At 44.9% G+C, this 25,794-nt stretch overlaps 1 protein-coding gene across 2 annotated transcripts; it reads right to left on the bottom strand.

Moving 5' to 3' along the window:
* Positions 1-694: 694 nt before the first annotated feature.
* On the bottom strand, positions 695-24,921 carry LOC110500131 (protein kinase C theta type-like). 2 transcript variants are annotated; one of them, XM_036957449.1, is made up of 18 exons: positions 24,434-24,921; positions 24,147-24,208; positions 13,733-14,206; positions 11,830-12,026; positions 11,309-11,369; positions 10,700-10,883; positions 9,147-9,178; positions 8,750-8,835; positions 8,011-8,140; positions 7,494-7,603; positions 7,158-7,290; positions 6,886-7,052; positions 4,702-4,875; positions 4,527-4,618; positions 4,119-4,320; positions 3,665-3,853; positions 1,610-1,738; positions 695-1,507 (listed from the first exon to the last, which is right to left on the bottom strand). In XM_036957449.1, the coding sequence occupies exons 3-18, from the start codon at positions 13,848-13,850 to the stop codon at positions 1,349-1,351; spliced, it is 2,163 nt and encodes a 720-aa protein (XP_036813344.1). In that variant the 5' UTR covers positions 13,851-14,206; positions 24,147-24,208; positions 24,434-24,921; the 3' UTR covers positions 695-1,348. The 2 variants fall into 2 exon arrangements, with proteins under 2 accessions (XP_036813344.1, XP_036813345.1); XM_036957450.1 differs by having other exon boundaries at positions 24,147-24,921.
* Positions 24,922-25,794: the final 873 nt, after the last annotated feature.

The raw sequence follows: 25,794 nt of genomic DNA, 5'->3' as shown, positions 1-25,794 counted from the left end.
GGTAACAATGCAAAACGTTATGTTTGGCGTAAAAGCAACACAGCTGAACACACCATCCCCACTGTCAAACATGGTGGTGGCAGCATCATGGTTTGGGCCTGCTTTTCTTCAGCAGGGACAGGGAAGATGGTTAAAATTGGTGGGAAGATGGATGGAGCCAAATACAGGACCATTCTGGAAGAAAACCTGATGGAGTCTGCAAAAGACCTGAGACTGGGATGGAGAGTTGTCTTCCAACAAGACAATGATCCAAAACATAAAGCAAAATCTACAATGGAATGGTTCAAAAATAAACATATCCAGGTGTTAGAATGGCCAAGTCAAAGTCCAGACCTGAATCCAATCGAGAATCTGTGTAAAGAACTGAAAACTGATGTTCACAAATGCTCTCCATCCAACCTCACTGAGCTCGAGCTGTTTTGCAAGGAGGAATGGGAAAAAATGTCAGTCTCTCGATGTGCAAAACTGATAGAGACATACCCCAAGCGACTTACAGCTGTAATCGCAGCAAAAGGTGGCGCTACAAAGTATTAACTTAAGGGGGCTGAATAATTTTGCACGCCCAATTCTTCAGTTTTTGATTTGTTAAAAAAGTTTGAAATATCCAATAAATGTCGTTCCACTTCATGATTGTGTCCCACTTGTTGTTGATTCTTCACAAAAAAATACAGTTTTATATCTTTATGTTTGAAGCCTGAAATGTGGCAAAAGGTCGCAAAGTTCAAGGGGGCCGAATACTTTCGCAAGGCACTGTACACTCAGAATTAAATAGAAAATGTCTCAGTAAATGGTTAAAGTAGATTGAACAGACACTTATGTGCAGGGATAAAACAGACACTATTGAATAACAGGTTATGAGTACAATACAACATTCTCAGTATTCCACACAATCTGGGCAATCGGGTAGTGACTCCTAAAGTAGTCTGTACACCACAGGAGGTTGGTGGCACCTTAATTGGGGAGGATGGGCTCGTGGTAATGACTGGAGTGGAATCAGTGGAATGGTATCAAATACATCAAACACATGGTTTCCATGTGTTTGATACCATTCCATTTGCTCTGTTCTGGCCATTATTATGAGCCGTCCTCCCCTCAGCAGCCTCCACTGCTGTACACCGTGGCTGTATAAAAGAGCTGAGGTGTTATTGACTGGTTGTGGATATGTTATTGATCTGTTAGGTAAGTGTCCTTGACTCCTGTCCGCGATGTGTTGTCGTAATGAGTAATTGATGCGTTGTGAATGGGTTGTCCGAAGGTAATAGATGGGTTGTGAATATGTTGCTGGTACAGTGGGTTGTTGATGGATTGTGAATATGTTTCTGGTAGGTTGTTGTAAGGTTATCACAGGTCAGGGGCCTTTGATGTGGCCCACAGCTGGGTTGACGAAGGAGAAGTTGCTAAACATGGTTTGGTCCACACTGTTCATGAGGGTACGATCTGCACACGACAACATGGGTTTCTCATTGATAAACTCCTTGTCAAAGTTACTGACGTCACTGGGGGATTTCTGCATGGACACGAGAGAGGGGAGAGGTTACAACGCACACCCACACAGCGAGCACACACACATGCATACAAATGCAGACTTGCAGTCTGAGGATGTACGTACCACAGATGGCCTGAAGGGCGGCGCCACCTCTCGTTTCTCCAGAGCGCTCCAGTCTGTGTCTTTGAAGAAGGAGTGTTGACGGATGTTCCCCTTCACACCCAGCCTCCTCTCCGGCTCCCTCACAAACAGCTATAAAACAAGCACACCATAAAGTTGAAGACGGAAGTTTACATACACTTACATTGGAGTCTTTTAAACTCGATTTTCAACCACTCCACATATTTCTTGTTAACAAACTATAGTTTTGGTTAGGTTAGGACATCTACTGTGTGCATGACACAAGTAAGTTTTCCAACAATTGTTTACAGACAGATTATTTCACTTATAATTCACTGTATCACAATTCCAGTGGGTCAGACGTTTACATACACTAAGTTGACTGTGCCTTTAAACAGCTTGGAAAATTCCCAAAAATGATGTCATACCTTTAGAAGCTTCTGATAGGCTAATTGACATCATTTGAGTCAATTGGAGGTGTACCTGTGGATGTATTTCAAGGCCTACCTTCAAACTCAGTGCCTCTTTGCTTGACATCATGGGAAAATCAAAAGAAATCACCCAAGACCTCAGAAAAATAATTGTAGACCTCCACAAGTCTGTTTCATCCCTGGGAGCGATTTCCAAACGCCTGAAGGTACTACGTTCATCTGCACAAACAATAGTACACAAGTATAAACACCATGGGACCCCGCAGCCGTCATACTGCTCAGGAAGGAGACGTGTTCTGTCTCCTAGAGATGAACTTACTTTGGTGCGAAAAGTGCAAATCAATCCCAGAACAACAGAAAATGACCTTGTGAAGATGCTGCAGGAAACAGGTACAAAAGTATCTATATCCACAGTAAAACGAGTCCTATATCAACATAACCTGAAAGGCCTCTTAGCAAGGAAGAAGCCACTGCTCCAAAACCGCCATAAAAAAGCCAGACTACGGTTTGCAAATGCACATGGGGACAAAGATCGTACTTTTTGGAGAAATGTCCTCTGGTCTGATGAAACAAAAATAGAGCTGTTTGGCCATAATGACCATCGTTATGTTTGGAGGAAAAAGGGTGAGGCTTGCAAGCCGAAGAACACAATCCCAACCGTGAAGCACGGGGGTGTCAGCATCATGTTGTGGGGGGCTTTGCTGCAGGATGGACTGGTGCTCTTCACAAAATAGATGGCATCATGAGGAAGCAAAATTATGTGGATATATTGACGCAACATCTCAAGACATCAGTTAAATATTGGTCGCAAATGGGTCTTCCAAATGGACAATGACCCTAAGCATACTTCCAAAGTTGTGGCAAAATGGCTTAAGAACAACAAAGTCAAGGTCTTGGAGTGGCCATCACAAAGCCCTGACCTCAACCCTATAGAACATTTGTGGGCAGAACTGAAAAAGTGTGTGCGAACAAGGCTTCATACAAACCTGACTCAGTTACACCCGCTCTGTCAGGAGGAATGGGCCAAAATTCACCCAACTTATTGTGGGAAGCTTGTAGAAGGCTACCCAAAACGTTTGACCCAAGTTAAACCATTTGAAGGCAATGCTACCAAATATTAATTGAGTGTATGTAAACTTCTAACCCACTGGGAATGTGATGAAATAAAATAAAGCTGAAATAAATCCTTCTCTACTATTATTCTGACATTTCACATTCTTAAAATAAAGTGATGATCCTAACTGACCTAAGGCAGGGAATTTTCACTAGGATTAAATGTCAGGAATTGTGAAAAACTGATTTTAAATGTATTTGGCTAAGGTGTATGTAGACTTCTGACTTCAACTGTATACACACACACACACACACACACACACACACACACACACACACAGCAGGACAGAGAACGCCTAGGTCATAACCTCCATTCCAATGGGAAAAAGACATCAAAGCACCCTCATGAAAGGTAACCAATCACACGCAGACACACACAGTACAGGTCACATCCATCCCGACCGTCAATCATTCATGTTGATGTATGTAATCTGGTGCATAGAGGACAACGTTGCCGTATTTCATTCGTCGTGGCATTGCAGTGAGTGGACCAAGTTGTTGCATTGAGTGAGACCTTGATGAGGATGTCTCGTGCGTCCTTGGCCAGCCATTGGGGGTAACAGGGGTCATCTGTCCTGATGGACTGGAACAGTTCCTCCTCATCGCGACCATGGAATGGAGACTGTCCAATCAGCATCTCGTACAGCAAGACCCCGAACGACCACCAGTCCACTGAGCTGCCGTACTTCTGCCCCAGCAGAATCTATAAAACCACGACCGTTCAGTTCAACATGTCTCTTCATCATCATCATCATCACTTCATGATGTTTATCTAAAAATGTATCTAAACCAGTACATTAGACAGTACATTAGGCTTGTATGTAATTGATTGATGATACAAATCAATGAGATCAGAATTGAGTGTGAGAAACATTACTTCCCTAAGGATAACATTTCTATTCTATTAAGGGTTGCAATTCTGATAGTAAGAGTGTAGATTCCTATAGTGATGGTGGACATGCAGTCACCTCTGGGGCGATGTAATCTGGTGTTCCACAGAAGGTGCAGGTCCGCGTTTCTCCCTCCATGTTCTCCTTACACATCCCAAAGTCTGCTATCTTTATATGGCCTTCAGAGTCTAGCAACACGTTGTCCAGCTTCAGATCCCTATAGACAATGCCTTTGGAGTGGAGGAACTGGAGCCCACAGATAATCTCAGCAGCATAGAACCTACAGCCAGAGTGAGGAGAGAGGGATTGGGTGGAGAGAATGGAGTGTGTGTGTGTGTGTGTGTGTGTGTGTGTGTGTGTGTGTGTGTGTGTGTGTGTGTGTGTGTGTGTGTGTGTGTGTGTGTGTGTGTGTGTGTGTGTGTGTGTGTGTGTGTGTGTGTGTGTGTGTGGCAGACATAGCCTGGCTGTGTGTACGGGTTAACTTACGTAGATCTCTGCACGTCAAACTTGTGACAGTTCTGGATGTGGAACATGAGGTCACCTCCGTTCAGATACTCCATCACAAAGAACAGGTTCTCCTGTCACACACACAACACAGTCATATCAACAAAAACCTGTGGTTTGTTTGTGTGTGTTGAGTGCGCGCGTGTGTGTGTGTTACCGTGGTCTGGAAGGTGCAGTGGAGGTGTGTGAGGAAGGGATGTTCCCAGGCCAGGGAGAGGACTCTCCTCTCCACCATGGTACACTCCACATCATCATCCAGCAGAACCACGTCCTTCTTCAGAGCCTTCACCGCAAAGAACTCTCTGGTGCTCTTCAGCTCGGCCAAGAACACCTAGCAACACACACAGAGGATGCGTACATGTAGGAAATCACTGTGTTCAGCTATTCAAGGGCTTGTCAAACGGAGGTGAAGGATCTGTCAGGCAACGTCTAAGTACAATCGAGAAGTCTCTTCAGTCCACTGGATCCAGGAACACAGAGCATGGCTAGAACATGTTCAAAGACCAAGCAACACACGTCACACTTTTAGATTTTCTCGGTTTCATAACATCACATCCCTATGACTATGACATTTTAGAAAAATGATTCCGGTAGAATCACCATAGATTACCAGCAAATGTACTGAGATAAATGAATGGGAGTTTTTCGAATCAAATCAAATCAAGACAAATAAAATGTGTCTCATTTATCTAAGTATATTTGCTGGTAATCTATGGTAATTTTGGTCATTTATACCAGAATAACTTTTCTAAAATGTTTTCACTCACAATATTTATTTTTTCTTTATCTTTATATCTGTGTCCATATTGTCTGTGAGTTTCTAGTGGATATGTGTATGTAGTGTATGATTCACGAGAAAACAGCCTAATTCATGGAAAAAGCATCTAATCAACAATGACATGATTTCCAATGGACTTTTCCAACTATTTACTTTTTCCACGGTTGCCAACAGTTTGGCACCAACACATGAATAAAAACATATTGACAGAGTAAAATAAATGAAAGTGTGTAAAAATGTAAATGATATATTATGCCCAAACACTCATATTCAACCCCAATGGTATTCACTAAGTTGATGGGTTATATTTAGGATAATGTTTTAAAGCTTTGTCATTCTAGTTTGTTTTTATCAAATCGTCTTAATTGATTATTTTATGTATATAATTCCGGTGGTTTCCCTTTGTAACCCTAGCTATGACTAAACATTATTGGTAACACTCAGGTAGTGGCCAATCAGTGTCCAAAACACTACCTTATTGGTGTCCATTCTAGCGAAGTTCTAGTACATTCCGGATCTGGAACATTCTGACCAACATGTTTACAGATCCAAACATAATCATCACAACACCCACATTATATTAGTATTAAGGTTATGTTACTCCTCATGGATAGAGTAACATGGATAGGCTCTCTTCCTATCACAATAAACTCCCACAAGCAGGGTGAAGATGGCAAGCATGCCCTCTCCCCCTGCTAGAAACTTCTACTTAGGTCATGCTGACCCAGGCTCACAGGCTTAACAGAATATACACTGAGTATAACAAACATTAAGAACACCTTCCTAATATTGAGTTGCACCACTTTTTGCCCTCAGAACAGCCTCAATTCGTCGGGGAATGAAACTCTACAACGTGTCAAAAGCGTTCCACAGGGATGCTGGCCCATGTTGACTCCAATGCTTCCCACAGGTTGTGTCAAGTTGGCTGGATGTCCTCTGGGTGGTGGACGATTCTTGATACACACGGTAAACTGTTGAGCGTGAAAAACCCAGCAGCGTTGCAGTTTTTGACACACTCAAACCGGTGCGCCGGGCACCTACTACCATACCCCGTTCAAAGGCACTTCAATCTTTATTCTTGCCCATTCACACTGAATGGCACACAGACACAATCCATGTCTCAATTGTATTAAGGCTAAAAATCCTTCTTTAACCTGCCTCCACCTAATGTTTGTACACTCAGTGTATGTTTGTTCACAGTGCAATCCCTGTAAATAATGAAGTACACTTTAATCAGCACGGTTTCCATCAGCTAGAGCAAGACACATCATCATAAACTGAGACAAGACTTGGGCTTGATAAATGTCCTAGTTATCAATGGACTGAGAAACGGGTTGCGGGTTCAATTCCCATGGGGGACCAGCACGTCAGAATTTTTTTTAAATCTATGTACTCGCTCTGGATAAGAGCGTCTGCTAAATGACTCAAATCTAAACGTCACTGTAAACTCATGGTCTGTTATAGAAACACTAGACCCATGTTGGTGATATGTCTTAAGCCCAGATAGACAGCGTATACCCCCAGGGCTCAGTAGGTGCAGTGGTTTCTCTCTCTCGCTGGTACCTTGCCGAAGCTGCCTTTGCCAAGCATCTTGTGTAGGATGAAGTTGTCCAGGGTGAACTTGTGAAGGTGTTCTTTTCTGGGGACGGCGTACAGCGTCTCAGGCTCCTCCATCACAGGGGCAGGCATGTCCCCTTCCGCTGGGGTGTCCCACGATATCCCCTGCTGCTCTGGAGGGGGAGAAGGGGAGATAGTAATTTAGTCCTATTAAGTCTCAAGTTGACTACAAAGTCCTCACAGTTGCATGAATGACCAGGTTGAGGAGACCTCCTTACCTTTTCGCCCAGCGGTGGCTGCGGTCGGGGGGAGACCTGCTACTAAACCTGAAGGTTCCCGCACCACCCCTGCCTGGCCCACACCCCCCGGCCCGCCTCGACTATAGATCTCACTCTCTCTGGAGCCCCTGGCCTATAGGAAAATGCATAGGCACATGTAATAATTAATAACATAACGTAATGCTACAGTATCTGTATAACGGGCAGGGATAGATTCCTTATTTACAATCAACATACTTTTTGTGTTTTTTTTTTTTTAATGCAAAGCACTTTGGAGCTATTGTGGATCTGTCGGAGAGCACTGACTTCCTAACCCCTCGACCCCTGAACTCTGACCTGCTGTTTAGTCTCGATCGTGGCCAGGGCTTCAGCCATCAGTTTCTGGTTGACTCCACACAGGTTGGCCACCTTTTTCTGGCACTTGTGATGAACGTTCATACCGCACTCTGCATGGGCAACACACATGGTTACACAGTAAACAGACACAGATGGAATGGGACAATGAAATCAATACATTTTGATATGTGGGCTCCTGTAATAGTGAAATAGGGAATCATGTGAAATGGTATGGTGCAATATAATGGTTTGATAGGGCACTGTTATGATTTGAGTTGGCACTGGTATGATGTGATTGTGTAATGACAGTGATGTGATGTTATAATGTGATCAGGGTCTCTTCCACGGGAGGTTGGTGGCACCTTAATTGGGGAGGACGGGCTTGTGATAGTGGCTGGAGCGGATTCGGTGGAATGGTATCAAATACATCATACACGTGTTTTCCATGTATTTGATGCCATTCCGTTTGCTCTGAGCCGTCCTCCCCTCAGCAGCCTCATGTGGACTCTCCTCTCACCCTCACACTTGAGTCCCTGCTTGGCCAGCCCCCACAGCAGCGTGCCACAGTGTTCACAGAACGTGGGGCTCTTGTAGTTGTACACCTTAAACCTGTGGGGCATGTCGATCTTAAAGCGCTCCTTGTGGATCTGCAACACACAGCAAACACACTCGGTCACCTGAACACACCGCACTACAACCCTTTGTCGCCACTGAAATATGACACAGGAAGTAGGCAACAACTGCTTTGGACGTTTTAGTGAAGTAAAAATCCCTGGGATAAAACTTTTTTTTTTTTTCTCTGTCCAGGATCGCTGAGTACTAGTAAACAGTGAGTACGTTAACCACAGAGCTGTCTGCTTCTAAGAACCGACCCGCTATCTCAGTGTGTACTGTGAGAGAGTGTGAGTTAGTCAGTGTGTACTGTGAGAGAGACTAACCTACAGTCAGTGTGCATGTGGTTGACTTTAACCAACAATAAACAAGTGTGTTACCTATGAGCTAAACCACAGTCACCAGAAGCCCAGATACACTGTATGTCAGTCTGTCTGCATGCAATCTAAGAGGACCTCCAGTCGTTTACATTGAGGCTCCTCATGTCACAAACAACAGGACAAAGTGGACACATCACAGTTTACTGACACTATTATTGGAACCCGAGCAACTAAATATAATGACAAATCCAAAGATGCTCCAAAATGCTCACGATCACTTATTGTCATCGTTGTATAGAAACGGACTACAATGCACAGGCCTACCATGGTCTCTTTGCTGTTGATGGCCGACCCAGTGCACTTGGCGATGATTTTGTCAATGCATTTCTTGTGGATGGCTGCGTTGCACTCTGAAAGACCAAGGATGGGGGATGAGAGTGTAGACAGGAGAGAGGACGGAGGAGTGTAGGGATAGAATATGGAATAGATAGAAGATGAGGGGAGAGAGAGAGAGCAGAGGATGGAGGGATGAGAGTGTAGACAGGAGAGAGGACGGAGAAGTGTAGGGATAGAATATGGAATAGATAGAAGATGAGGGGAGAGAGAGAGAGCAGAGGATGGAGGGATGAGAGTGTAGACAGGAGAGAGGACGGAGGAGTGTAGAGATAGAATATGGAATAGATAGAAGATGAGGGGAGAGTGAGAGAGCAGAGATACTCACGTCGACACTGATAACCCTGCTTATTCAGACCCCTGTGGGGAAAAGAAACACAACATGAACAGGAATCAGGAAACAAACACTGGATGATGTGGATGATGTGTAAATAGAAATACTGTAGTGAAAAATAGAAAAATAGAGAGGATCTATGTGAATGATGTCATTACGATATAGTATTCGCACTCCAATTGACTAGGTTTTAAATAAAGTTAAGTTGTGATATACATTCTGTACAGACAGAAGGGGTACTTGGTGTTTAATAAAGTTAGGTTGTGATATGCATCCTGTAAGGACAGAAAAGGTACTAGGTTTTGAAATGGGTTTCCATGGCCGAGCAGCATCATGCAAGCCTAAGATGACCACGCGCAATGCCAAGTGTCGGGTGGAGTGGTGTAAAGCTCGCCGCCATTGAACTCTGGAGCAGTGGAAATGTGTTCTCTGGAGTGATGAATCACACTTCACCATGTGGCAGTCTGACGGACACATTTGGGTTTGGCAGATGCCAGGAGAACGCTACCTGCCCCAATGCATAGTGCCAACTGTAAAGTTTGGTGGAGGAGGAATAAGGGTCTGTAGCTGTTTTTCATAGTTTGTGCTAGGCCCCTTAGTTCCAGTGAAGGGAAATCTTAACGCTACAGCATACAACTACATTCTAGACAATTCTGTGCTTCCAACTTTGTGGCAACAGTTTGGGGAAGGCCCTTTCCTGTTTCAGCATGACAGTGCCCCGTGCACAAAGTGAGGTCCATACAGAAATGGTTTGTCGAGATTGGTGTGGAAGAACTTGACTGGCCTACACAGAGCCCTGACTTCAACCCTATCGAACACCTTTGGGATGAATTCGAACGGCGACTGCGAGCAGTGCCTAATCGCCCAACATCAGTGCTCGACCTCACTAATGCTCTTGTGGCTGAATGGAAGCAATGTTCCAACATCTAATGGAAAGCCTTCCCAGAAGAGTGGAGGCTGTCATGGCACCAAAGGGGGGACCAACTCAATATTAATGCCCATTGTTTTGGAATGAGATGTTCAGGTGTCCACATACTTTTGGTAATGTAGTGTATAGACTGACCAGGTGACCAGGTGAATCCTGGTAAAAGCTACAATCCCTTATTGATGTCAACTGTTAAATCCACTTCAATCCGTGTAGATGAAGGGGAGGAGACAGGATAAAGAAGTATTTTGAAGCCTTGAGACAATTGAGACATGGATTGTGTATGTGTGCCATTCAGAGGGTGAATGGGCAAGACAAAAATTAGGTGTGGTAGTAGTTGCCAGGATCACCGGTTTGTGCCGAGAACTGCAACGCTGCTATGTTTTTCACGCTCAACAGTTTCCCGTGTGTATCAAGAATGGTCCACCACCCAAAGGACATCCAACCAACTTGACACAACTATGGGCAGCGTTGGAGTCAACATGGGCCAACATCCCTGTGGAACGCTTTCTACACAAATTGCTGCTGTCCTGAGGGCAAAAGGAGGTGCAACTCAAAATCAGGAAGGTGTCCCTAATGTTTGGTATAGTCCGTGTATAGTGTTTTGGCTCAGTGGACGTACCAGACAAACTCTTTACAGACGGAGCAGAAGGTGGGCTGGGGGAAGAAAGTGGCGCTGAACTCGTGACATTTGACCTCATGGATCTTGGCCTGTTTGATGGCTCCGCGTCGTGCGTGGAGGGCAAAGACTCCTGGATCCCTGTCTCTCTCTCCAAATCCATCTCCCTCACCTGAACCTGTGGCGTCTGGGAGACAGGCACACACACATGAAATGTGTACAGCGCATAGCCTTGTCACAGTTAAAAGACAGTGGAAGAGAAAGACATGCAAGTCCTATTTGCACGCTCCTCTGTGAACGCATGATAGGAATGTCCCTCTGCCAGTCTGTGTGCGTGCGAGTGAGTGACTGTGTGTGTGCGTGTGTGCGTGTGCGTGCGTGTGTGTGTGTGTGTGTGTGTGTGTGTGTAACGACAGAGAGATAGAGGGAGAAAGGGTAAAGGTGAGGTTTCCTCTCGCCTGTTACAACATGACTTTATAACCCTTCAGAGCATGTTAATAAGACCCCAATAAGAGAGGGCACTGACAGAAACTCTGGGGAAAAGATGGGGTTCTGGAATGGTTGTAGGAACAGACATACGCAGACATTACATCTGCGTATACGATCCCTCACCACTCTTCTCCAAGTAGTATCTGGCCTCCATGAGTAGACGACCCTGTGGCTTCAGCTCCACCTGAGACAGAGCGAGAGAGAGAGAGAGAGAGACAGACAGACAGAGGTAGAGAGAGAGAGAGAGAGAGAGAGAGAGAGAGGTAGAGACAGAGAGAGAGAGAGGCCGACAGAAAGAGAGAGAGAGACAGAGACAGAGGTAGAGAGAGAGAGAGACACAGAGAGAGAGAGAAACAGAGGTAGAGAGAGAGACAGAGAGAGAGAGAGACAGTTGTAGAGAGACAGAGAGAGAGAGAGAGAGAGAGAGAGAGAGAGAGAGAGAGAGAGAGAGAAAGAGAGAGAGAGAGAGAATTCAATAGATAGATAGAGACAAAGAGAGAGCGATGGAGAGAGAGAGAGAGACAGAGAGAGAGAGAGAGAATGAGACAGATATATCCCCATATCAAATTGTGTGGACACAACACATTCCCATCACTCCAACCCTAAGGCAGTGGACCCCCCCCCCCCCCCCCCCGTTTTCTTACCCAGATCTCCAGCTTGCCGTTCTCCTTTTTGCAGCGTGAGGCCAGGGTGTCCAGCTGCACGATGGCTTCAGACTTTAGCTCGGCTTTATCCTTCACCACCACGTGCATGACACGCCCCCGGTGGACATGGGCGTCAAACGTGCTGCTCCAGGGGGGGTACATGGTGGGCTTCTTCTGCTTGTACACCTGGCCCTTCTCTGGAGGGGTCAGGGTGTGTATGTAAAGGGTGGAGAAAGACAGGTAGAAACAGTCAAGAATCTTAACATTAGTCCATCTGTCATTGGTCCTACATTCTTCCTGACATGTGACCTGACCAGGAGCAAAGAGTGTTCTTTCTCTACCACAGGAGGTTGGTGGCATCTTCATTTGGGAGGACAGGCTGGTGGTATTGGCTGGTTTCCATGTGTTTGATGCCATACCATTAACTCCGTTACGGGACGTTATTATGAGCCGTCCTCCCGTCAGCAGCCTCCTGTGATGTATAACTTTCACTTCAAAGTATTTTCCTTCTGCCATTTAAATGTAACCTTTTTCTAACTAGTCATTTGACAGGCCTTCCTTTCCAGAGATGCATGTTCCTGCCATAGAATGCTAGTTCCATCACTGTCTGCTCTGGACAGAGACAACGCTACCAGCTGTTGTCTATACTGAAAATCATTTCCCTCTGACGGGGAAAAACTGTCAAATTCTCCCCAGACAGACGGCTCATATTTTTCATCATGTTTCCAACCCGCCTTTGGCATGAGAGGGCGATACGTTTTGAGTCCCACACAGCTCTGAGTAGGTTTCTGTCAGCCCAAGTCACGATCCGTTCCTTCGTTTTTCTCTCTGTAGTGGTTAGGTGACATTTGACTGAGGTGTTGCTTTCATTTTTCTGTTAGGTGCATTAGCCAGAGTGGAGTTAAGAAACGAGCCTGAGCCGGTCACAGCTTTGTAGTAAGGACTCCCTTAAACTACTCTGACTCCAGACCCGGAACATTCCTCCTCAATAAGGTGTTCCGTTCTATTTCCAATCGCTCTATTGGCACAACTGAATGCAATCAGTTTGCAGCTGCTTGTAGGCTAGCTAGAGCAACAGTGGAATATTAGTGGTAAACATCATACTGTACTGCTATTTACTTTCGTCTGGGCCTTTTGATGGAATGGCAAAAAGCAGTACAGAAATCAAATTGACTTGAAATGAAACTGAATAACACAGGTCTTCCTGTGAACTAATACACCCACGCACATCTCTTTCTCTCTGACACACACGCACACGCACACGCACACGCACACACACACACACACACACACACACACACACACACACACACACACACACACACACACACACACATGCAGACACACACACGTGCAGACACACACACGCACGCACACGCACGCACGCACACACACGCACACACACACACACACACACACACACAGCGTTTCTCTACCACTCTATCTCGGTCCAGCTACCAGAACAGCTCTGTGGTTGAAGTGAGAAAGAAATGGGAAAAAAATACGTAGATCCCTCCTCTTTCCTCCCCACGTCTCTCTCTGTTTTTAGCCTGTAACTGTCATCTTTACCAACGGTTAAATATAGTCAGCAAGGAAACAGAACTGTCCATCAGCACTCTGAAGTACTGCTATTTAGAGGTAATACCAACATGAATCATAAGCCCATTTACACTAATGGAACCACTGGAGAAGAAAGGTCTGTTCTATTAAATGTCTGTCTATAAATATATCTGCCCTCTTTAATGCATAGACACTGTAGATGGAGTAAACAGGGACATGCTTACTGGGCACAACTTCTTCCTTCACTTGCAGCCCATGCGACACAACAGTCCTAAAGAAAATCATAGAGGTTCCCATGTTTCCCCATCACATCTCTCTGAGACACACCCACGCTCCAACTGACCTGTGTCTATAGCCTCCTTCATGTAGACAGCACAATACGGGTTGATCATCTCTTCATGGTAGGCCAGACCTGGGTCCATCTCGAAGCTGGAGAAGCCGATACGCAGGAACGGAGACATGGCTGCAGGTACCACTCACTCGCTGACCTCCAGACAAAAACCTCAACTCAATGGTCACACAACCTCCAGAAAACCTTCAGAGAACCTCCCTCGTCACGGAAACAGCGATCCTCACAGTGAAGAGTTGTGCTTCAGTTAGCCCTTCTCTTGGGGAGAGGGGTCTTTGTGTGGATGTCAGCCCCCTCTGTGACACAGTCCCCCTCACACTGACTGGCCTTTTCCTCCTGATGAGAGATGGGTTGGCGAGGGAGGGAGAGAGAGAGGGAGAGAGAGGAGAGTAGGGCTCTTTGGCTCACAGCGGCAGTTCCGCCCTTGACGCCTCGCTCCTCTGGTACTGATAAGAGCTGTCCGTCACCCTGAGAAAGGAAGAGAGAGAGGGAGAAAGGGAGAGGGAAAGAGAGCGCGAGCGAGAGAGAGAGGGGGAGAAAGGATGAGAAAGTCACAAGTCAGCATTAGTTATACCAATTCTCTATAATGAATTCCACCAGACCAGTACATTGTACACCAAACAAATACAGACCAGTACCCCTCGTTTACATTACAAACAAACTAATCAGCCCTTTTAGTACCTAAAGCAAAACACTATATATTTAGCACTGAAGACCAAACAAACCAGCACTCTCTGGGTATCCAAAACAGTTTATACTTCCAGGGGCTAGTCAACCTCAGCTAGCCTATTTCCCCAAGCACCTTGGAGTCCAGTATAATCCCTGAGTATCAGTCAGTGCACAACTCGGGTGCTACCAGCTAGCTCTAAACTGTGGTGCTCCCAACACCAGTGAGCTGTCTGTGGTTAGCTAGGTGGCAGTGCTGATGGAGGAGAAAGAGACTGAGCGTCAGAGTGATATTTGAGGCCAGGTTGTCAGAGAGGAGACTGGGAAGGCCCTATTAATAGATGTGTAATGCTCTGATCGGGAATACGTAGGGAAGAACTTCCAGCCCAACCCGGGCCTGGGTCACCCACAAACATACCTCCCGTAAACCCCCCATACCCACGCAGGTGCGCTCGCACATACACACACACACACACACACACACACTGCCAAATGTTGTGTGTGATGTCACCATTACTGTTAACAGGTGTGATTTGTGCAGAAGGATCAATAACTAAGTATAATGGACATCACGCTGCCTGCTTCTTCTTGATTTGTCTCACACCGGGGCTCGAACCTAGGACCTCTGCCTTGCTAGCACACGTGACTGCCCTCCTGACTAACCAGTCAGAGCAAGTGACGACACTTCCGGCTGAGGAGTGCATAAGCATCAACACAACTATTGATATACACACAAAGTTCAGCTGTGCTACAAGATAGATACAAAGCTCTTCTGTTCTCGGTAACTATTAGGAACACGTCTATAATACCATACAACAATATAAAGTGCTCATCCTCAATAATCAACAAGCATTGACACACACACACACACACACACACACACACACACACACACACACACACACACACACACACACACACACACACACACACAGCCATACCTCCCAAACTGTGATTCTGCACCACCAAGCTCCTTGTAGCTGTCTTTAGTACCCACCACCTCTCTGTATGTTACACCAAGCTCTCGTTAACATGATGGGACTTCCTGTAGTCTGACTCGTTAACCACACTTCCTGTTTCTGAGCTGTTCTGTGAAGTCACACAGGTGGGTCTCTCTCTCTCTCTCTGACAAACAAGAGAGAGAAAAACACTGAAATGTACCTACCATGTACTAACATGACTTAAAGTAACACTAGAGAGCCTGTGTGAGAGATTGTTGGATTAGGAAATGTTCAGTCACGATCAAAACATGGAGAGTTCACCTGCTTTGGCTGTTCTGTAACAGTAAGAGAACGTTAGGTGAGGACCACCTCAGGGCATATTGTTGTTCGGTTACACTCTAATGAGCATTTCCCTATATATCCACACAACTTCCTCACCCCATCTCTCTCATTAGCCATCATCTCTCTCATATTTCTGTCTCTGTCTCTGTCTCTGTCTGTCTCTGTCTCTGTCTCAGTCTCTGTCTCTGTCGCTGTCTCTCTCTCTCTCTCTCTCTCTCTCTCTCTCTCTCTCTCTCAATTCAATTCAATTGGCATGGCAAGTTCATTATTACTTACATTGTCAAAGTATACATATATAAATATATATAAATATGTATATATATATACAGTGCATTGCGAAAGTATTTGGCCCCCTTGAACTTTGCGACCTTTTGCCACATTTCAGGCTTCAAACATAAAGATATAAAACTGTATTTTTTTGTGAAGAATCAACAACAAGTGGGACACAATCATGAAGTGGAAAGACATTTATTGGATATTTCAAACTTTTTTAACAAATCAAAAACTGAAAAATTGGGCGTGCAAAATTATTCAGCCCCCTTAAGTTAATACTTTGTAGCGCCACCTTTTGCTGCGATTACAGCTGTAAGTCGCTTGGGGTATGTCTCTATCAGTTTTGCACATCGAGAGACTGAAATTTTTTCCCATTCCTCCTTGCAAAACAGCTCGAGCTCAGTGAGGTTGGATGGAGAGCATTTGTGAACAGCAGTTTTCAGTTCTTTACACAGATTCTCGATTGGATTCAGGTCTGGACTTTGACTTGGCCATTCTAACACCTGGATATGTTTATTTTTGAACCATTCCATTGTAGATTTTGCTTTATGTTTTGGATCATTGTCTTGTTGGAAGACAAATCTCCATCCCAGTCTCAGGTCTTTTGCAGACTCCATCAGGTTTTCTTCCAGAATGGTCCTGTATTTGGCTCCATCCATCTTCCCATCAATTTTAACCATCTTCCCTGTCCCTGCTGAAGAAAAGCAGGCCCAAACCATGATGCTGCCACCACCATGTTTGACAGTGGGGATGGTGTGTTCAGCTGTGTTGCTTTTACGCCAAACATAACGTTTTGCATTGTTGCCAAAAAGTTCAATTTTGGTTTCATCTGACCAGAGCACCTTCTTCCACATGTTTGGTGTGTCTCCCAGGTGGCTTGTGGCAAACTTTAAACAACACTTTTTATGGATATCTTTAAGAAATGGCTTTCTTCTTGCCACTCTTCCATAAAGGCCAGATTTGTGCAATATACGACTGATTGTTGTCCTATGGACAGAGTCTCCCACCTCAGCTGTAGATCTCTGCAGTTCATCCAGAGTGATCATGGGCCTCTTGGCTGCATCTCTGATCAGTCTTCTCCTTGTATGAGCTGAAAGTTTAGAGGGACGGCCAGGTCTTGGTAGATTTGCAGTGGTCTGATACTCCTTCCATTTCAATATTATCGCTTGCACAGTGCTCCTCGGGATGTTTAAAGCTTGGGAAATCTTTTTGTATCCAAATCCGGCTTTAAACTTCTTCATAACAGTATCTCGGACCTGCCTGGTGTGTTCCTTGTTCTTCATGATGCTCTCTGTGCTTTTAACGGACCTCTGAGACTATCACAGTGCAGGTGCATTTATACGGAGACTTGATTACACACAGGTGGATTGTATTTATCATCATTAGTCATTTAGGTCAACATTGGATCATTCAGAGATCCTCACTGAACTTCTGGAGAGAGTTTACTGCACTGAAAGTAAAGGGGCTGAATAATTTTGCACGCCCAATATTTCAGTTTTTGATTTGTTAAAAAAGTTTGAAATATCCAATAAATGTCGTTCCACTTCATGATGGTGTCCCACTTGTTGTTGATTCTTCACAAAAAAATACAGTTTTATATCTTTATGTTTGAAGCCTGAAATGTGGCAAAAGGTCGCAAAGTTCAAGGGGGCCGAATACTTTCGCAAACAAGGGCGGGCTTCATATATATATATATATATAGCAATAATAATAGTAGTAGTGGACATGGGATTACCATTGACAACAACTACAACAACAATATTAATCAGAACAACAATACATTAAAGCAATGGTAGTGGACCAGTCTCAACATGACTGAGAAGACACATGACGTGGTATGAAAGACAAAACAAAACAAGATGGGAAATATTATTGACATTACATTGCACTTTTCACTGCCTGTCCCTCAGGTTGTGGCAGGAGGACACATTTTGGCTGCCAAAACTGCACATTTTGGCTTTTCATCCAATAAATGTTGGATTTTTTCTTCATATTTCATAGTTTCAAATTCTTTGTATTGAATTATAATTTTGGGAAATTAATGTTCTCTTAGGTCTGAGTATTTGTCACAGTGTAGTAGGAAATGCAGCTTTGTCTCTACCTCTCCCCTGGAGCAGAGTGAGCACAGCCTGTCCTCCCTGGGCAGCCAGGTTTATCTCTCACGACCGGTCTCTATAGCCAGACAATAGCCTCATTGAGCCTGTACCTAGTCAGTGTTTTCCTCCGTTTTCTATCACAGTGTTTAGAGCCAAGTAACATTGAAGTTTACTTTGATTTTTTTGTGCTGTCTTTCCAATAGGTGATATATTTTAATTTTTGTTTTGTGATGATTTGGTTGGGCCAGATATTCTGAGTGCTGTCCTGAGGCTCTATGGAGTTGGTTTGGGTTAGTGAACTGAGCCTCAGAACCAGCTGGCTGAGAGGACTCTTCTCTTGTTTCACCTCTTGACATTGTAGAGCTGTGTGATGGAATGTTTTGGGGTCACTTGTTTTTAGATGGTTGTAAAATTCAATTAAAAAAAATGATATTCGAATGAGGAGGGGGTATTGGCCCAATTCTGTTCTACTTGTGTTATTTGGAGTTTTTCTTTGCACTTGCAATACAGTCTTGCAAAATTCTGCATGCAGTATTTTGATTGGATGTTTGTGTCACGGATGACTAGGAGGGGAAGGTAAGAATCAGGCGCAGAGAGTAGAGGGTTCACGGAGAAATGTACTTTATTCCGGCACAAAATGGTCATGCCCAAAACACAGGGCGGAAAACACTGACCAACCCAAAACACAGGGTAACACGGCCCGGAGCACAATAACACCTCCGATACAAGACGTGAACAAAATATAATCCCGCACAAACAAGGGCGGGCTTCACAAGCTAGGCGAGCAAATCAAGAAACCACCAATGGGAACAGGTGCAACTAATAAGACTAAACTAACAGAAAAGGAAAAGGGATCGGTGACGGCTAGTAGGCCGGTGACGACGACCGCCGAGCACCGCCCGAACAGGCAGGGGAGCCAACTTCTAGTAGGCCCGGTGACGACGACCGCCGAGCACCGCCCGAACAGGCAGGGGAGCCAACTTCTAGTAGGCCCGGTGACGACGACCGCCGAGCACCGCCCGAACAGGCAGGGGAGCCAACTTCTAGTAGGCCCGGTGACGACGACCGCCGAGCACCGCCCGAACAGGCAGGGGAGCCAACTTCTAGTAGGCCCGGTGACGACGACCGCCGAGCACCGCCCGAACAGGCAGGGGAGCCAACTTCTAGTAGGCCGGTGACGACGACCGCCGAGCACCGCCCGAACAGGCAGGGGAGCCAACTTCTAGTAGGCCCGGTGACGACGACCGCCGAGCACCGCCCGAACAGGCAGGGGAGCCAACTTCTAGTAGGCCCGGTGACGACGACCGCCGAGCACCGCCCGAACAGGCAGGGGAGCCAACTTCTAGTAGGCCCGGTGACGACGACCGCCGAGCACCGCCCGAACAGGCAGGGGAGCCAACTTCTAGTAGGCCGGTGACGACGACCGCCGAGCACCGCCCGAACAGGCAGGGGAGCCAACTTCTAGTAGGCCCGGTGACGACGACCGCCGAGCACCGCCCGAACAGGCAGGGGAGCCAACTTCTAGTAGGCCCGGTGACGACGACCGCCGAGCACCTCCCGAACAGGCAGGGGAGCCAACTTCGGCGGGAGTCGTGACAGTTTGTCCCATTTGGCAAATTCATTGTTAGAGATTGGACGCCATACTTCGCTGCCATATAGAGCAATTGGTTCTATAACTGATTGGAACATTTTGAGCCCGATTCTAATTGGAATTTCGATTTTGATGTTCCTTTTAATGGCATAGAATGCTCTTGATTTCAGTGTTGTGTAGGGTGATACCAGGTGCTGCCGATTCTTCTAATGTTTTAGCCAATTCATTAATGAAGATGTTAAATAGTGTTGGACTTATTGGGCAGCCCTGTTTCACTCCCCGTCCCTGAGAGAAGAAGTCTGTTTGCTTGTTGCCAATTTTAACCACACATTTGTTTTTAGTGTACATTGATTTTATAAAATCACATGTTTTCCCTCCAATACCACTTTCTCTTAGTTTATAAAAAAAAGACCTTTGTGCCAAATTTAATAAAATGCTTTCTTGAAATCTACAAAACACGAGTAGATTTTGCCTTTGTTTTGGTTTACTTGATTGTCAATTAGAGTGTGGAGGGTGTAAATGTGGTCTGTTGTACGATATTTTAAAAAAAAAATCCAATCTGGCTTCTGCTCAGGATGTTGTGTTCGCCAAGGAAATGATGTAGTCTGCTATTTATAATACTGCAAAGAATTTTCCCCAAGTTGCTGTTAATGCAAATTCCTCTGTAATTATTTGGGTCAAATTTGTCTCCATTTTTATAGATTGGTGTGATCAATCCCTGGTTCCAAATATCGGGGGAAATACCTGCAGTGAGGATAATGTTGAAAAGTTTGAGTATAGCCAATTTGAATTTGTGGTTTGTATATTTGATCATTTAATTTAAAATACCATCAGCACCACAGGCCTTTTTGGGTTGGAGAGTGCATAGTTTTTCCAATAATTCTTCTTCTGTAATTGGTGTATCCACAGGATTCTGATAGTCTTTGACTGCTGATTCAAGGATTTGTCATTTTTCTTGTATATATTTTTGTTCTGGGCTCTTTGTTATATTCCTGTAGAGGTTTGCAAAGTGATTTCTCCACATATCCCTGTTTTGGATAGCCAATTCCTCCTGCTGAGGTTTGTTTCATGTATTCCAATTCTCCCAGAAGTGGTTTGATTCTATGGATTCCTCAATTCCATCAAGCTGATTTCTAATGTGCTGTTCCTTTTTTGTTCAGCCAACAGACCCGGTGTTCCACAGAGCTTCAGGAGCTGTACTCCATTTTAGTTTTTCAATTTGTCATAGTTGTTTCTGTGGGGGTTTGTGGGGAGGGAAAGGTTGTTGCTTCCTGGTAGGTGTTTATCCCCATGACTGTTAATAGTGTCTTGTTCTTCTGGTGTTCTAGCATTCAGGTCTCCACAGACCAGTACGTTGCCTCGGGCCTGAAAGTGACTAATTTCTCCCTCTAGAATGGAGAAACTCTCTTCATTGAAGTAGGGTGACTCTGAGGGGGGAATGTATGTGGCACAGAGGAAGACGTTTTGATCTGTCAAGATAGCCTCCTTGTTGATTTTTAACCAGATAAAGAATTCTCCTGTTTTGATCAATTCGATTGAATTAATTAGTTCAGATTTATACCATATTAGCATTCCCCCTGAGTCTCTGCCCTGTCTGATTCCTTTTAATTTAGTGGATGGTATGATTATCTCCCTATAACCTACTGGACAGCCAGTGGAAACATCACCTCTGCACCATGCTTCCTGTAGTGGGGGCTGGTGGATGTTGGAGCTGGGGTGTGTCTGGTCTGTGCCGGTGCCGCTGTCAGTGGGAGGCTGTTCTGTGGTCTGGGGAGGAGGTGTGCAGCAGGCAGGGCTGGGGTAGCCTGGCTGGTTGAGCTGGGCTCCTCTGCTGTGTGAGGGCAGGTCATAGAGTAGTGATCTAGCTGCTCCTGAAGCCTGTGCTCTGTTCTCTTTCTCTCCTGCAGCTCCTCTCTTAGTGTGGTCAGATTGTTATTACTGCTCTGCCTGTTTTTTTGGAGCTCTTTCACCTCCTTTGTTGGATCAGCTAGCTCTCTCTTGAGTCTGTCTCTCTCTTGCTGAACCTCTTTTGGCTGTGTTGCAAGGCTGCTGTCCTGCTCTGTCCGCACCTTGGTTAGGAGCTCCTCTAAGGTGTGGTTGTCTAGTTGCTGTTTGCTCACGCTCTCCCTGAGCAGGACCACCTCCCCCTCCAGTTTGGTGAACTCATCCCTCATGGCAGCCATGGGGGTGAGGAGGGCCTGAGCCTGCTCTGCACTGAGGGGGTCGCTCTCCTCCTGGGGCGTGTCCTCCACTATGGTGGAAGAGAGGTGCTGGATGTGCTGTTTTGGGTGGGGCTAGTAGGCTTGAGGGTGGTACCGTTAGCTAGCTAGTCAAAACTTCTTAACTTGGTGCAAAGTTACTTTTTTTCTAGCCTGAATGAGTAGAGTTGTTGTTCATCACTTGTCTTGAATTATTTTTCGATTAGAGTGTTTATCTCATTCTAAAAGCAAACAAAAAATATGAAATATATCAGGAGCTCATTCTCTCTCTCTCTCTCTCTCTCTCTCTCTCTCTCTCTCTCTCTCTCTCTCTCTCTCTCTCTCTCTCTCTCTCTCTCTCTCTCTCTCTCTCTCTCTCTCTCTCTCTCTCTCTCTCTCTCTCTCTCTCTCTCTCTCTCTCTCTCTCTCTCTCTCTCTCTCTCTCTCTCTCTCTCTCTCTCTCTCTCTCTCTCTCTCTCTCTCTCTCAATTCAAGGGGCTTTATTGCCAAAGCAACTGAAATGGATAAACGAAAGTGAAATAAACAATTAAAAGTGAACAGTAAATATTACACTCACAAGCTCCAAAATAATCTCTCTCTCTCCCTCTCTCTCTCTCTCTCTCTCTCTCTCTCTTTGTTATAAGTGGCCCTAATTCCCATGTATTTATGCTGGAACAACAACAGTGGTCCTTGTTACACCCAGAGGTTCTTACATCAGATTAGCAACCCCAGTATTTCTGTTGTAAACACAATCACTTCATGTCCTGTATCGTTATGTGTTGGTTATGATGCTCTGTGGACACCTTAAGGGTCATAGAGGTTTGACACAAGATGAACTCTTTCAATACTGTATCCCTCAACTACTCAACTTACTGTAGTGAGTGTGTGTGTGTAGGCATGTCTCCCCACAAGCCCTCATGAAAGGCTAGCGATCTCTTTCATCCTGACCTCCAAACACACACACACACACACACACACACACACACACACACACACACACACACACACACACACACACACACACACACACACACACACACACACAGAGTCGGGAGATCAAACACAATGACCATCGCCATATGAACAACTTTTTCTTCAGTTTAACCTTTAGTGGACCTTTCATGAGGGTCAAAGAGCCTCCCATCAAACCTTCTTCTGTAGGCTCCACCATCAGAGAGAAGTGTGTGTGTGTGTGTGTGTGTGTGTGTGTGTGTGTGTGTGTGTGTGCGCGCGCGCAGCCAGGTCACCCATGATGTAAGACAGTATTCAACGTCCATACATGTCTGAGGCTGTTGGGAGATGACGTTGAAACTGGCCATTAGGGGCAACAGTTAACGCTGTTACCTTCAAGTAGGTTTCTGTTTGGCTAGGGTGTTATGGACAGGGATGGTGGATAGGTTGAAAATTGTTCTTGAAATGTTGGTTTTAATCCTACCCAAACCTTAAGCCTTACCTCAACCAATCAGAGGTAATGCCTTAACCTAATCCTAACCTTAAAAATTCAGAGTTAATGCTTAAACTTAACCTTAAACACGTACACATTTTTTGGATCAACTTTGAAATGTGATGTTTGAGAAACATGGATAAACGTCTAATTCTGACGTGAGAGTGTGAGAGCTTGTTGGTGTGTGTCTTTATGTGTGTGTGTGTGTGTGTGTGTGTGTGTGTGTGTAGTCTTTGAAGAACTTCCCTTTGTTGTAATTGACAAGGACACGTGTGTGACATCTGTAGAGGTCCTCAAACATGTGACGGTTAGACAAGGCACTCAACTAGTGGCTGGTGGGTAGAGTGTTATGAGACCAAATGGGAAATAAGAGCAAAGTGATTGACCTCTGTTTCCACAAAAGGAATTACAACAAGGTGCTATCTAGAACCTAAAAGGGTTGTGCGGCTGTCCCCATAGGAAAACCATTTGAAGAATGTGAAGAAAAATGTTATGCAATGGGGACAGCCAGCCAAATAACCTTTTGGGACCCTTGTTTTCTAAGAATGTGGCTTTGACCCTTGAGGTGTGCCTCATAATAACATGGAGTGATCACATCAATGGAGTACAAGTAAAAACAAGGAGAGCTTTGTCCATAAGTACAACTACTTAACTAATTCCTGGCTTACATTTAGAAACATAGTACGTTTTACAGCACTGAATACATGAAACATGACAATTATGTCAGCAAATAAGTGCCTATAGCAGGCTACTAATCCTATTACTCAACTCTACTCCACACACATGCATATTAGGCCACGAAGCAGCATATCATTCATATTTCATTCCTCTTTCTCTACCATTGACCATAGGCCTACCTCCTTTTGAAGTCTCTGGTGTATTTTCAAAGGAGAAGATTGATTCTCTGACAAGTTGGTGCCTGGGTGGGAAGGTTATAAGTGCATGCCAATCAGGATTTCAAATTGAAATCGTCTTTTAATTTATGCAGTAAACCTATATTTCAGACTAGTGGAATGATCAAAATAACCCAATTAATCCAAATAAATAGGCATAGCCAGTAATACACAATGTTCTTCCATTACAGGCTGGAAATGTGTCAATATGCAAATGAGAAATAGGTATAATGGAATAAATGTATGCCTACCTTTAAAAGTCAAACTACAAAACAGAACTGCTTTGGTGTTGCGGTTCATTTGAAGCTAATGTCCATCTTGCTGCTTCAGAGTTTTGTAATAACTGTGTCGAAGTAGCCTTGTGGAGGCACCAATGATCAGAATAAATGCACCTCTATTTTACCAAAAGCAGCACCACCGCAGAAATCAAGGTAACGCCCCTTTACTATAAATCGGATTAATTAATGAAGAATTCAATGATGCCCCCCGGTGGAGTGAAGTGGTATTACAGGTGTGCAAAACACAGGTATGCTGGAATGGATTTCCGCAATGCGGAATCAATCGTTGTGCATCTATGGTTGAATATCCCAAAAAATCTTTTCAGAGTCTTTTCAGATCCTGAACTCCCCCCACTCAGGCTCGTCCTATTTACTACCAGTGTTTGTAGGAACATACCCCGTCGATCAGTTTATAATTGGGTAGGAAAATTCCCGAAAACCAGGGGTAGGTTATCACGCGAGAAAAGGGTCAATTGTAAAGGGTCATTGGAAGATGGACGATAATCCAGCTGTCCCGCAGCTGTTGAGCTGCTCAAATTCCCATCCCAGCTGCAATTGTGTTAATTCAACTCATATCGTGCATGTCAGCTGCATCCACTAGATGGCGATACTTGACTATAGAGTAAATGGTGTGTCTGGCAAATGCACAATACATGATCCACAATGCCTAATATCTGGATGCAGATACTTAAGACATGTGGGTGTGGAGTGGGAGTTATGGGGGGGGGGTGTAAATATGAGGTTTTAGATATATTTCAATGTTGTCTTTTACTTTACAAAAACACTTGAAAGAAGGCTATTCTATCACTGGTAAAAATGACTGTTAGTTGTCTTCCACCCAGCCTGTTAGTCTTGAATGCCAGGGCTTGTGTAAAGTACATCTAATGCTTTGCTGGTCATGCAAACCAATTCTCCCACTCTCTCCAGCCTGCGTGTTCAGCCCAGTCAGTCTCTGAGTCCGGAGATAGGAGATAGAGTAAATGGTGTGTCTGGCAAATGCACAATACATGATCCACAATGCCTAATATCTGGATGCAGATACTTAAGACATGTGGGTGTGGAGTGGGAGTTATGGGGGGGGGGGGGGTGTAAATATGAGGTTTTAGATATATTTCAATGTTGTCTTTTACTTTACAAAAACACTTGAAAGAAGGCTATTCTATCACTGGTAAAAATGACTGTTAGTTGTCTTCCACCCAGCCTGTTAGTCTTGAATGCCAGGGCTTGTGTAAAGTACATCTAATGCTTTGCTGGTCATGCAAACCAATTCTCCCACTCTCTCCAGCCTGCGTGTTCAGCCCAGTCAGTCTCTGAGTCCGGAGATAGGAGATAAG

This window comes from Oncorhynchus mykiss, chromosome 21 (genome assembly GCF_013265735.2).
Source record: "Oncorhynchus mykiss isolate Arlee chromosome 21, USDA_OmykA_1.1, whole genome shotgun sequence".
NCBI lineage: Eukaryota > Metazoa > Chordata > Actinopteri > Salmoniformes > Salmonidae > Oncorhynchus > Oncorhynchus mykiss.
Note: the sequence above shows the minus strand (reverse complement) of the source record. Positions and strands in the feature narration are given on the sequence as shown.

Coding starts and splice junctions, on each gene's coding strand:
- LOC110500131 (XM_036957450.1), bottom strand. CDS start 13,850: ATGTCTCCGTTCCTGCGTATCGGCTTCTCCAGCTTCGAGATGGACCCA. Junction 9,179..10,699: donor GTCTGTAAAGAGTTTGTCTG/GTACGTCCACTG, acceptor TTTTCCCCACAG/GGGTCTGAATAAGCAGGGTT. Junction 3,854..4,118: donor CAGATTACATCGCCCCAGAG/GTGACTGCATGT, acceptor GTGGTTTTATAG/ATTCTGCTGGGGCAGAAGTA.